The sequence below is a fragment of the Solanum dulcamara genome, chromosome 4 (genome assembly GCF_947179165.1).
Source record: "Solanum dulcamara chromosome 4, daSolDulc1.2, whole genome shotgun sequence".
In the NCBI taxonomy this organism is placed as follows: Eukaryota; Viridiplantae; Streptophyta; class Magnoliopsida; order Solanales; family Solanaceae; genus Solanum; species Solanum dulcamara.
The window spans coordinates 32,889,567-32,902,904 of NC_077240.1; the positions used below are offsets into that span (position 1 = coordinate 32,889,567).

The 13,338-nt window shown below is 31.8% G+C and overlaps 2 protein-coding genes across 2 annotated transcripts; one reads left to right on the forward strand and one right to left on the reverse strand.

The window, feature by feature from the left end:
• Window positions 1–5,388: 5,388 nt before the first annotated feature.
• On the reverse strand, window positions 5,389–5,697 carry LOC129884180 (uncharacterized). Its single transcript, XM_055958523.1, has one exon. It carries the CDS (start codon window positions 5,695–5,697, stop codon window positions 5,389–5,391), a length of 309 nt encoding a protein of 102 aa, XP_055814498.1.
• A 3,648-nt stretch (window positions 5,698–9,345) lies between these two features.
• On the forward strand, window positions 9,346–10,096 carry LOC129884957 (uncharacterized). The gene is made up of 2 exons (XM_055959216.1): window positions 9,346–9,470; window positions 9,565–10,096. Exons 1-2 carry the CDS (start codon window positions 9,404–9,406, stop codon window positions 9,819–9,821), a joined length of 324 nt encoding a protein of 107 aa, XP_055815191.1. The 5' UTR covers window positions 9,346–9,403; the 3' UTR covers window positions 9,822–10,096.
• Window positions 10,097–13,338: the final 3,242 nt, after the last annotated feature.

A 13,338-nucleotide genomic window follows, 5' to 3' on the forward strand; every position in this document is an offset into this window, starting at 1 on the left:
TGGATATACGAATGTGCATCCCAGGTGCCTTCTGAGATTGCTGTTAGAGTGGGCCATCAAATTTCCAAAATTCTTAATTGGCGTATTGTTGCCGTCAAGCCAAAATTTGAGACCTTCATGTCTACCATCTTCAGTGAGGTATATTTCATGAATCATTTTCATAATTATAGCAAATGAACATACCATCTCCTGCTTATTAAATGTACTTAAAGATTATTCATATATGCACTGATTCATCATACATAACATTTAAGATACATTATATAGTCTTGCTTTTGATACAATAGAATTTTATCTGATACATATGATTCCTCTCATGAATTTTTTTGCAGTATCAATGCTCCAATATTGTGTCATCTCAAGATGAAATTGAATCACTTGTCATTCCTGGCAGTGAACATCATTATGAAGCTGATATATCAACTGCCAAGGTTAAATTTATAGAACCTCAAGAAGTCCCCAAATTTGAGGACTTCTCAATAAAACCACCCGCAGAATTATTAAGAAGATCCGGTCATGTTGCTGATACATCTTCTCCACCTCCTCCCAAAAAAATGAAGACTACCCCTAATAAAAAACCCATTCAAGTAGAAAAACTAAAATGGATAAGCATGTCATACCACCAAATCCATCAGAAAAGACTATTTCTACTTCTATGGAACCTGCGGCAAAGTCAAAGGTGGGCGATGAATCTTTCGGTCATTCGGATCAAATTATTCATGTGGAATTCAAAGCATTAAAGAAGTCTATACAGAAGTCTCTAAAGAAATACGTAAGTTATTATAATAAGAACTAAGACACACAATATACTTTTAATAAGTTGATACATTATGTTTTTTCATATTATTGTATTAAGGTTGACCGGAAGTTCAAGTGATTAGAGAAAAAAATTAATTCAAATCACACTGATATTTTGAAAGCCATGGACAACATAGTGCACCACATGACTGGCACATCATTTCCAGCAAATAAATCTGATATCCCTCCAGCAAATGTCCAATCTCATGTCCAGAAAGATATTAAGGTAGATACATCATGTAATTATTGATATTTATATTTTGATATACTTTTAAACTACTGAATATAATTCATTTTCATCTATCAGATATTCAATTGTCATTATATTTATCATTCTCATAATTATTATATTTACAAAAAGCAGAACCATCCAACATGATACAAGAGGTGGATGATGTATCTGGGCATAACAATGTATCAGATGATGCAGAATATATTCAACAGCCTATTTCAACTGATACATTAAAGGTAATGTGTCAGAACCAAACATATTACCAAGATGATGCTTCATAGCTATTGTACCTACTAAACCTGTGATGCTATATAGATCTTGATATATTTCATGTTTATATATCATAAGTAAATATCATTATATTTACAGGAAGCAGAGCCATCAAACAGGATACAAGAGGTGGATGATGTATCAGAACACAATATTGTATCAGAAGTTGCAGAATCTTTTCAACAGCATGCTTCAACTGATACATTGATGGTAATATATCATAACCAAACATATTACCAAGCTGATAATTCATAGCTATTGTACCTGCTAAACCTATGATGCTATGTAGATCTTGATATGTTTCATGTTCATATATCATAAGTAAATGTCATTATATTTACAGGAAGCAAAACCATCCAACATGATACAACAGGTGGATGATGTATCAGAACACAACATTGTATCAGAAGTTGCAGAATCTTTTCAACAGCATACTTCAACTGATATATTGATGGTAATGTATCAGAACCAAAGTTATTAAAGATAATGTATCATTTAAGTAGTCATTTTCTTAAATAATTGTTATTATTACATTTGTAGGAACCAAAACCATCATTTATTCCACACCAATTAGAGGATGTATCAGCACAACAGATGAAACCAACTAGAGCAGATCATTTTCAAGTGATTGTTTATTCTGATACATTAAAGGTAATGTATCAGATCAATTATTGTGATACATTAAATATTAATAAGTTTAGTAGTGATGTTATACATTAAATTTAGAATAATGCCATGAAAGATGTGCGAGAGGCTGTTGATAAGACTGATCAATATGAAGAGCATGTTCAACATAATGATAAAGAAAAATCAAACCAACTGCATCGGTACTATGAATCAATTGTATCTGATTTATTAAATTTAATAAATCAATTTTATTATACTAAAGTCATTATATTTTGTAATTCTTCAAAATTAGGAATCAAATACTTCAGCTCCAATTTCGCCCAAAACTATGGAAGTGATAGATGCTCTAATATATGGACTTCCATTACCTGCAAAGCCATTGACTGCTGTTAGTCATAAATAGGTAGTTCAGGACGAATGTCTTCTACGTGATAGCCAGCTACCTACCACTCCTCCATCAAAACCCAACGTATTGCCAGATGAAGTGAAGACACCTCTTCCAAGAAGTAGGCTACTTTCTAAGATATTACAATCGTCGTGTCTAACAAAATGTGGATCGAGTGAAAAGGATAAAGAAAAAGTGGCATTTGTTAGCCATCAAACACACCCTTTTGAAGGTTTTGACATATGTTATAATCTCCCATCCGAGCTTATCTGGGAATACACCCAATGGATTGCTAAAGGTCTATTAAAATTGCATCCAAACAAGTAAGTATGAAATTTATAACTTATATCAACACAAGCTGTTTATTATATATGTTCTGTCATTTTAATATAAGTTTTCATTCAGAAAACCAAAGGAGAAACATTACAGATCCAAATTCTCTTTATTCGGGTTCGAAAAAATGGACTTTGTAGTGGCATTTACTCAAGATAAGAACTGGTTCTACCTTATGTCACAGCCGAACAGATGCTAGAATGATGAAGTAATCATTTCTTGATATAACATATGTTATATTTCAGACACAAGGTCTGATACATAAATACTATGTATCAGATACATCCAATATAGAAATTTCTAATCTGTTAAATGTCAGACACAAGGTTTGATACATAAATACTATGTATCAGATATATTCAGTACAGAAATTTCTAATATGTTACATGACAGACTCAAGGTCTGATTCATAAATAATATGTATCAGATACATCCAGTACAGAAGTTTCTAATATGTTTAATAACTATGTATCATTTTGTATAACTAATAATTTCTTAAATTGTGCAGCATATCGATGTAATGTTATACTACCTTCAGAAGAAATCGAAGATGCAGTTGGGCAATCAGTATCAATACACAACAACAAACTATATTTTCAAAATTTTCATCAAATCTGCACATGCACGATACTATCACATTCCACCTGATATTTCTACCTAACATGATATGGCACGAGCCTCTGTTATAGCTCATCATGAGAGATCTGTGAAGAACATAATAAGAGGTTTCTCAATTTCCGCCGGTTTATCCTCGCATTTGGTAGATGAGGTATACATACCGATAAATTGTGATAGGGATTTTTATTGGGTTCTTGCGGTTGTTGTGCTGAAACAGAGGTTGATACACGTGTATGATTCATCAATGGAAAGAAGAACTAGCAACTCTTCACCAGAGATTCAAAAGATAGCAGTAATACTACCTACATACCTCCAGGATAGTGGTTTTTTTGAGAAAAATAAACGTACTGATTGGTCATTGCTTGATTCATACAAGGACAAATCAACCGAAAACATGCTTGAATCACATCCTCCTTTTGTAGTTGAATACGTTGAAGGCATTGCGCAACAAGAAAGCGATAGCTTGTGAGTATTAACAAGTATTCATATTTAAATCATTAATAGGTCATTTTTTTTAAAGTTGTGTATTTATTTCTATGCAGGGATTGTGGTGTTTTCATGGATACTTTTGTCGAATATCTTAGTGATGAAATTTCTATTCCAACTACTGGACTACAAGCCAAATTCTTCCGTGAAAGATATGATGCACTACTGTGGAAGTATGGTTGTCGGAAGTCCAAGGATGGTTATGTTAGCGAAAATGATGATCTAAAAAACCTAAGAGAGATTTCATCTCTTCTAGTCAAGGAGAACCGATGGACGTCGAGTAGTTTTTTTTTTTAATTTTGTAGTAGTAGAATGTACAATTTTGTTTTTGCACCAATAGTAATTTTTTTTCTCTATTCAACAACTTAGCTGACTTTTAAGCTTTTCTCATATGCATGTATCAGATACCGATGTATCAAAATAGAATGCTTATAAGACATATTATTTATTTATCAGAGTTTCATTTATCAATCTTCAATGCTTATGATACATCTTGATTATGTATTAGATTCTAATGTTTCAAAATTTAATGAATCTTATACATATAAATTTATGTATCAGAATCACATGTACCATGATTTACAGCTCCTGATACATCTACTATATGTATCAGATTATAATGTTTAAAGATTTAATCATTCTGATACATATACATTTATGTATCAGAATCTCATGTACCATTAGTTACAACTCTTGATACATCTACTATATGTATCAGATTATAATGTTTAAAGATTTAATCATTCTGATACATATACATTTATGTATCAGAAACTCATGTATCAACCTTTACAGCTTCTGATACATCTACTTTATGTGTCAGATTCTAATGTTTCAAGATTTAACTATTCTGATACATCTACATTTATATATCAGAATCTCATGTATCAATATTTACATCTCCTGAAAACATATACTTTATATATCAGATTATAATGTTTCAAAAGTTTCTGATACATAAATATATATGTATCAGAATCTCATGTACCATGATTTACAGCTCATGATACATATACTATATATATCAGTTTATACTGTTTCAAGATTTAATGATTCTGATACATATATATTTATGTATCAGAAACTCATATATCAACCTTTACAGCTCTTGATACATATACTGTATGTATAAGATTGTAATGTTTCAAGATATAATAATTCTGATACTTATAAATTTATGTATCAGAAACTCATGTATCAACCTTTACAGCTCCTGATACATCTACTTTATGTATTAGATTCAGATGTTTCAAGATTTAATGAATTTGATACATCTACATTATGTATCAAAAATTCAAGTATCAACCTTTACAGCTCCCGATACATACACAAACTATATCAACACAACATGTTATGTATCAACCACAATTTAGTTGAAAAATAATACAACCACCTTCAAAGTATCAACCCTTAATACTTCGAATGGTTATGTATCCGCTATTCTCACGTATCAGTTTCAAAATTACTATATCAATACCAAGTAACTTACTGTGAAAATAATTACCAATCATCCATGTATCAATTATTGATATTCAATTAATATTCTGGTTAATTGATATACGAATCAAATACAATCCTACACTGGAAAAAAATATGTAGATGTAAGTACAAATAGAATGTATCCTGGGATAACAAAACATCATTTCTCTTTGGGCATGAAATTACAAGTCTTTCTGTTCTGGCCTTCATGGCCACAACGACTACAAGAATTTGTGCTCGTTCTTATCTTCTCACTAGAGTACTTTTTTCTACCTTTCTTTGGTCTTCCTGGCATCCTTTTGTATCTTGGTGGCAAGACGATCTCTTCCAAAATTTCTTTCGGAACAGACCAATCTTTCTTATCTGGCATTGGAACCATTGGCAATTCATATGTATTTGCCAACGCCTCTGGCTTGTAGTAATCAGAACAGTATGGGTGCATGTCTGTAATGTTTTTGCTCTTCAACATTGTAATTGCGTGTGGATATGGTATCTCATCTAGTTAAAACCTGCCACAATTGCATGTTTTTCTTTTAAGACACACAATGTATCTTACACCTGACTCATAAACATAATAAAGATATTCTGATGAAGCAACAACCTGCAGTAAATAATTATCACAGATATATATCAGAACTGATGTATCAAATACAAAACTGATTTATCAGTAAATAATGATCACAGAAAATTCAGAACTGATGTATCATATAGCTATGTATCAAGCAAATATATATCAAGTAGATATCTACTTAAAAAAAATAACTGGTGTGTACCTTCATTCTCGAACACTTTATTGTGTTGGATATTAGGATATCTTTGAATTTCCTACCCAAAGTATGTTTTGTATAAGCTGCTATTTCCCTATTTTTGTAGTTCCAAGCACCAAATAACATTCTCGTTTGCTCCAAAAAATTAATTATAGGCAGCTCTCGTGCTTCAACAAGACATCCATTGATACATTCTGCGATGTTAAAAGTCATCATTCTCCCCCTATTGACAGTTGCATAAACTCTCGACCACTTTTCGTAACCCGCATTTTTCAAATATTGTGTCACCCGGTGATCAATTTTTTTAACTTTTGCCATTAATTTTTTGAATTCGTCTTTTCGATATGCCTTTGCCATCGACTAGAAGATGTCACTTAGTACAACTTTGCTCCTCTTGTAGTTAGTACACACATTTTTCCATATATGCCATATGCATGCAAAGTGAGGAACATTGGGAAATACGATATTTACACTCTTGATTATGCTTTCGTTCCTATCTGATACAACACACATATTGTCCTTCTCACCAAATGCATTTTTGAAGTTCTGGATAAACCATGTCCATGATGAATTATTTTTTGTATCTACAACACCACACGGCAATGGCAATATGCAACCTAAAAAAATATTAACAGCGATAACATATTTATTAGAATTCATCAAAATCACAACAAAGGTGTCAAATTGGATGATAAAATGGTATTCAATATATAACAGTAACAAAAAGTAATTCCTGCCCCATCAAGTGTGCTAGTTGATATAAATGTACCTTTATAAGATCCATCAAGATGAGCACCGTCAACTACAACTACAGGTCGACAAAACTGAAACCCCCTCATCAATGGCCTTAACGCTATGAATAGATACATGAACTCATTAGTTGGTGACTTGTGCATACTTATGCACGAATTTGGATATACTCTTTTTAGCATATGTATGTATACAGGCAACTGTCTATATCCATTAGTAGGTTTCCCCTTTAACATCTCCAAAGCATGTTCTTTTGCACGCCATGCTTGTTGATAGGTAATATCAATTCCATACGCTGCTTTAATATCCTCTTATATATCATTCGGGGTATGAATTTTTTTATGATTAACCAATTTAGGTGTCGTGAATACACTTAAAAAAGCCTTTGTAGCATGAACTTTGTTGAAAATCCTATCTCTTAATGCACATGAATATTCACTATTGAAATATCTCACTTTGAATATATCTGATTTTTTCCAACACGATGCTTTCATTCTCCAACAACAGTCATCAGAATAGCATATTAACACATAACTGCATAATTTTTTAAAAAAAAGTTAACATGTATCAGATATACTTACTATGTATCAATATGTATCATGAATAGAAACAATAAAATTAACTTTACAAAATCAACAGTACATCTGGGAAAAGTACTGAACTGAGTTATATACATAATATTATGATGTATCATGACAGGTAAAATTAAAAAATATTAACATGTATACAATACAAAGAGATTCTTATGTATCTGATACATTCCTACAACAGTTTTTTTAAATATTGCACTTGATACATAATACTTAGTATGTATCAGTATGTATCGTGAATATAAAATGCAAAATTAACTTTAGAAATTCAACAGTACATCTGGAAAAAGTATTGAACTGAGTTATATACATAATGTTATGATGTATCATGACAGATAAAATTAAAAAATATTAACATGTATTTGATACATTCCTACAACTATTTTTTAAGCCTTTATTTAACTGTTGTACTTGATACATAATACTTAGTATGTATCAGTATGTATCATGAATATAAACCAGTAAAATTAACTCTAAAAATTCAACAGCATATCTGAAAAAAGGTATTGAATTTGGTTGTATACATAATGTTATGATGTATCATGACATGTAAAATAAAAAAAAATATTACCCTGTACCAGATACATAGCGATTCTTATGTATCTGATACATTCTGAAAGCAAGTTTCTGAATTGTTTTATTTGATACATAATAATTTTTATGTATCAGTATGTATCATGAATATTAAACAACGAAAATTATCTCTATAAAATCAGATTTCCAAACTCAGCATATGCACATACCTTTTACTATCAGATCTTTTAACTTTGAAATTGAATACATTATCAATTTTGTATTTGGCAATTAAATCAACTAGTAATGCTTTGTTCTTATACAATTGATCCTCCTTCACTTTCTCACCATTTGTATAAGATATGTAGTTCGTCACAATAAATTCCAATATATAATAAGTTGCAGCATTGTCACACCCCGAGAGGGTACCCTAGGCGTGGCCGGCACTCAGAAACCATTTCTGGCTTCCGAGAGAACCACTTGGTCTCATTTCTTATTTATTCATCGGCGGAAGACTTAAAAATACTCATGTGGGCTAGTCATAATCAAAGGAAAAATAGATAATTTTTATAAGAAGTAGTTTCTAAGGAGAACTACTCCGATTACATCATCAGACTCTATCTATGAAGCCTCTAATACTCTTAGATGGTGTCAATGACATGTCCATGGCTACCTCAAAAGAAACATCACACTCAACAATAATAAAAGGATAAGGAGTTCCTTCGAATACAAGAAGGACTCACCAAATAGCTGAAAAGAAATGATCTTCAACGATGCGCCTGTTGAGGATCTCTAACACCTGTATCTGCATCATAAAACGATGCAGGTCGAATGACGTCAGTACGTGGAATGTACGAGTATGTAAAATGGCAGGAAGGTAAGGACAGATATCAAGAAACTTCTCTCAATAAAACTCAGCTCAGAACTCAACATCATCTCAACATCAATATGTAATGTAAGTTTAAAATATAATAATAAAAATAATAGTAATAAACAATGCTTACTCAGTTGGGAGTTTCTCTAACCGACAACCATCACTTATGAGCTAGCGATGATACAACGAAGCGATGTCGTTGCCACATCCATCCAATACCTTGCCAGGGTAAAGGACATCACCATCTTGGATCCACTCATCAAAGTCCTCTTTTTGGGACTTAAGAGGCATAGCCTCCATCCTACGCTGGCTACGTAGTTCTGGGGTTTGAGTCAATTAAACTCTTACCCAACTCGGTGCTCAATACTACTCTCAAAATATGTGCTCATATTAAACTCATCATCTAGTCTCATTAGACTTTAATTTAAATCATCAAATTCATCTTTTTTCATGTTCATCAATCATTATACTTACAGTGAATATTGTACAGTGAAATTGCCTTATCTCATTCTTTATTTACAACTTTGCTTATTCTTTAAACAAATAATGCTTCAGAAAATATTATTTTATTATTGAAAAAAGAAAAGAGGTGTACTAATGTGTTGCTATAAAATTGAACATTGGTGGAGAGAAGGAAATTCACCATTCGTCTATTTTCCAATCAAAGTAGCATCACACAATATGGCTGGAACACGTCCTTTGGTTAACTTTGCATTTTACTTTGCTGTTGTCCTAGCAGCAACTACTGGTTCATCACCTTACCTTCCATATTCTTACATAATATATTAGTGACTAATGTGTATATATATATTATTAATATTGGTTATATTCATGATATGCAGTTACTATGTCGCTGCAAGGAATGGCTGCGCGCGACATGTCTCTTGATATCGTAGCGATTGAACAGAAATTAATTCCGGTTGGTGATATAGTAACTTGCTTGAAAAGATGCTACGTGCAGAGTGATTGCAGCGATGGTTGGCTTTGTTCAGATTGCGCGAATGATGCATTTGATCAAGGTGGAAAGCACTGCGACAAGTTTACTGCTTCTGGACAAGGATATTTCGCGATGCTCAGTCAAGCTCAATTTGCAGTTTAGTTCGCTGCTGCAAATGAAGAAATAATTATTTTTCGTTTCTCTATGTTGTGTTTGTTAACTTCACTTGATCATGTGTTCGTCTAGTTTTATCATTATGGGTCCTCTCTCGTTCCTCTTTGTGTACTAAATAATAAGCCAATATTATACTTGCTTTACAATAAATTAATGTGGCCTGTCATTGCCGTTGTTTGTGATCAATTATGCAGTAAAGTTTCCTTTCGTTCCTAGTTCACAGCTATATTTGTTACTTAAGTCAAATTATTTCAAAATCAAAACTAAATAGTGATTGGAGATAATTGGTATACAAAAATTGTTTCAACAGAGTAACTTTTAAGAGTAAAATATGAAATATGACCCCCGTTTATTTGGTGGAGTATTAATTAACTAAATTCTCATTGGCCATTGTATGAATTTAACACGAGTAAGGGACAAGGTCCTTGACTAAGAAAATTAAGTAAATGACAAGTAAAACACAACTCGTTCACAGTCCTCCATGATCGTCTTAGTAAATATATGTTTCCTCGTTCCTGGAACGTCAATCTCAGTAAAATGATTGGTGCTTAAAGCCAAGTAAATTAAACAGGTTAACTGCATGACATTATCAACATGATGTCATTTCACATTCATCCCTTATGTTTTCCCTACATGCGTTCAACAAGTAATACTATAAAGCAGTTAACATGCGCACAACACACCACTTGGAAAATGATTAACCATCATCTATATCAAATCAAACCAAATGAATAACCATCTTTTGTATCAAATCAAACCTTGGAAGCTCTATTGAACCCGAGCCTTCCCCTTGTTATGACTCCGACTTGTTCTGGGCTAAAACAATTATAAAAATAGCATAATCAATGATCAATGGCCTAAGTAAATTCATATTATAACTTAATCCTAACCCTAAGCCAATTTCATACTCATCCCACCCAAATCAGGGTTTTTCTCATTATTGATTCAAGTAAAAAATCCTCCCTAAGAGTACCACCCTAGATTCTAAGGCTTAAGAATCGAGTGACAAGTTAGGGAGTAGTTAACTTACCTTAATCGAAGAAAACGATGGAAAACGGGTGGTTTTTGCCCTAAGTTGCCCTTTGTTTTTCCCTAAAACGAAGTTGCAGAATAATGAACAGTTTTGGAACTTTTCTGCATAAATTCGTGACTTACCCCGCTGTAGCGGCTCCCAACCACTATCGTAGCCCCGCCATATCAGGATTCTACCCGCTAGAGCGACTTGCGTAGAGACAGAAACTCAGAGATCTTCCCAAAAGTCTTCATTTTGCAACACACCCTCGAACCTTGACGTTTTAAAATAACTCTTTCACACCAAGTTCGATATCGAGAGTTCTACTTACCTGATTTCAATTTCAAAAAGTCTTACGAACTCCTTAATGTCTTAGCTAATAGAAAATCTAATTCACACTTAGACATTAACACTAATTCTTTCCCGAATTGCCCTAGACCTCACCTTACTCAGATTCCGTTTGAGACTAGCCTAGCCTAAATTTTTTAAGTTAATGCACAAGAAGTTTTCTAGTCCAAATCTTCTCACCATTGGCCTCCCCATAATGACTAGAGGGGTCGTTACAACTCACTCTGTCCAATATCACTTGTTCAATTTTTTCTTCACATGCCCTTTTAACAATTTATAAATAAGAAGTGTTTTTTAAACTAATTTATTGTTTACCTTTTGTAATACACTCTATTTATGGTCTTATTCATTAGCAAAATTAATAATGGAGGAATTTTTTTGAAACATTACAATATTTATACTTTTAAAAAGAATTAGTTATAAGAGTAAATAGAAAATGTAATTAAATTTGTCAGTTTATAAATTAACACATTTTGATTTGCAGTGCACCATTTTCCATTTGTGTCATGTGCTAGCACACCCCCGTGTCAGCTTGCACCATACAAGGGGCGGAGTTGACCAAATCATTTGAGCAGATCCGGTATTATATTATGTATTAATTTTTTATGATTTATATTATATGTCATATTATTCTATTGCACAATGATTAAAAAAAATCCTTAAATTATATGTAATTGAATAAAAACATCCTATGTTAATAGTTTGATTCAAAATATCGATCTAAAATTTCCTTTTTCTAAAAGCATATTGTTATTCTTCGTTTTACATATATACTTTTATAATAAATACATAATAAATCATCATTACTTTTTATATATATAAAATCAAAGTAATTCATCATTAATTTTTATTTAGGTAACGATGGAATTCGTTTTTCTATTAAAATAGAAAATACTCTTTTTTTCTCAATATTTTTTCGAATGAAAGATATGATTATTGATTTCAAAGTTAAGATATACTAATAAACATAATGCCACAAAAACACAAAAAATTATTACATTGCTATTTGCTTCAAATCACAAAATATTTTTAAAATATCATTTGATTGAGTTACGTTGATGTTGATCCCTTTTCTGGTATCAACTTTAAAATCAAAAAATATATTAGCAAATGTTTATCATATTTCAGCTCAAAAAAATTAAGAAATAAGAATATCTCTGTTTTATTAGAATTTCTTAAAGTATTATCTAAATAAAAATTCATGACGAGGTTAGTATTATGTAACGACCCATTAGGTCATTTTGAGAACTAAAGCTTTTTATTTCATAAAACACTCATTCCGTAAATTTTTAATGGGTATTTGGACTAGTCGATAACTATAGTTATTTAGTTGAGGGTAAGTTTAGATAATTAATTTAATTAGTGGACTAAATTGATAATTTAATTAATATGTTATACCACTTATCCATATTTATTAAAATAAGCTGTGGAATTTAACTATTATTTATTTATTGTTTCATAATTAATTACCTTAATTTGTAAAAGAAAAGAAACGAAAGAAGAGAAAGAAACGTGAAAAAGAGAAGAGATAGCGAGCGACAACATTCAGGTAATGGCTAAACTCCATTCCTTTCTACATTTTAATTGCTAAGTTAGGTAATGCATATATACTATTAATTAATGGTTAATCACTAGGAGTACTACTATTGAGTGAAAACGAATTGAGCATCAAGAAAAGAGGTTCTGCAATTTGGTTGCATAGTGCGTGGCCATTATTTCTAATAGTTATCTCGCCTTTAGTCATTTTAGTTAATTATCACATTATAATTCAAGTTTTGATATATTGAGATAGATAGTTAAATAATAAGTGTATGATATTAGATGAATATCAATGGATTTATGTTATTTGGAGGAATTGAGACTTCACCCTAGGCTTGAAATTAAGAAATATGAGACTTGACAAATTAATGGCATCAACATTAGGAATGTGATTATAGATTCGTGCTCTAGGATTTTTGGAATTTAGACTAGAAGTATAGTAATACGGGTGTCTACGAACTCATTACTTACGAATTATGCATACTTGATAGATTGAAAACGCCGGGAGGCGTGGAAGAAAGGAAGAGCATTGGAGAATTAGTTTGCTTGACTTCGGTTCTTTTGATGAGGTAGGTTATGGTTTTTATTCTATATCATAGATAGACT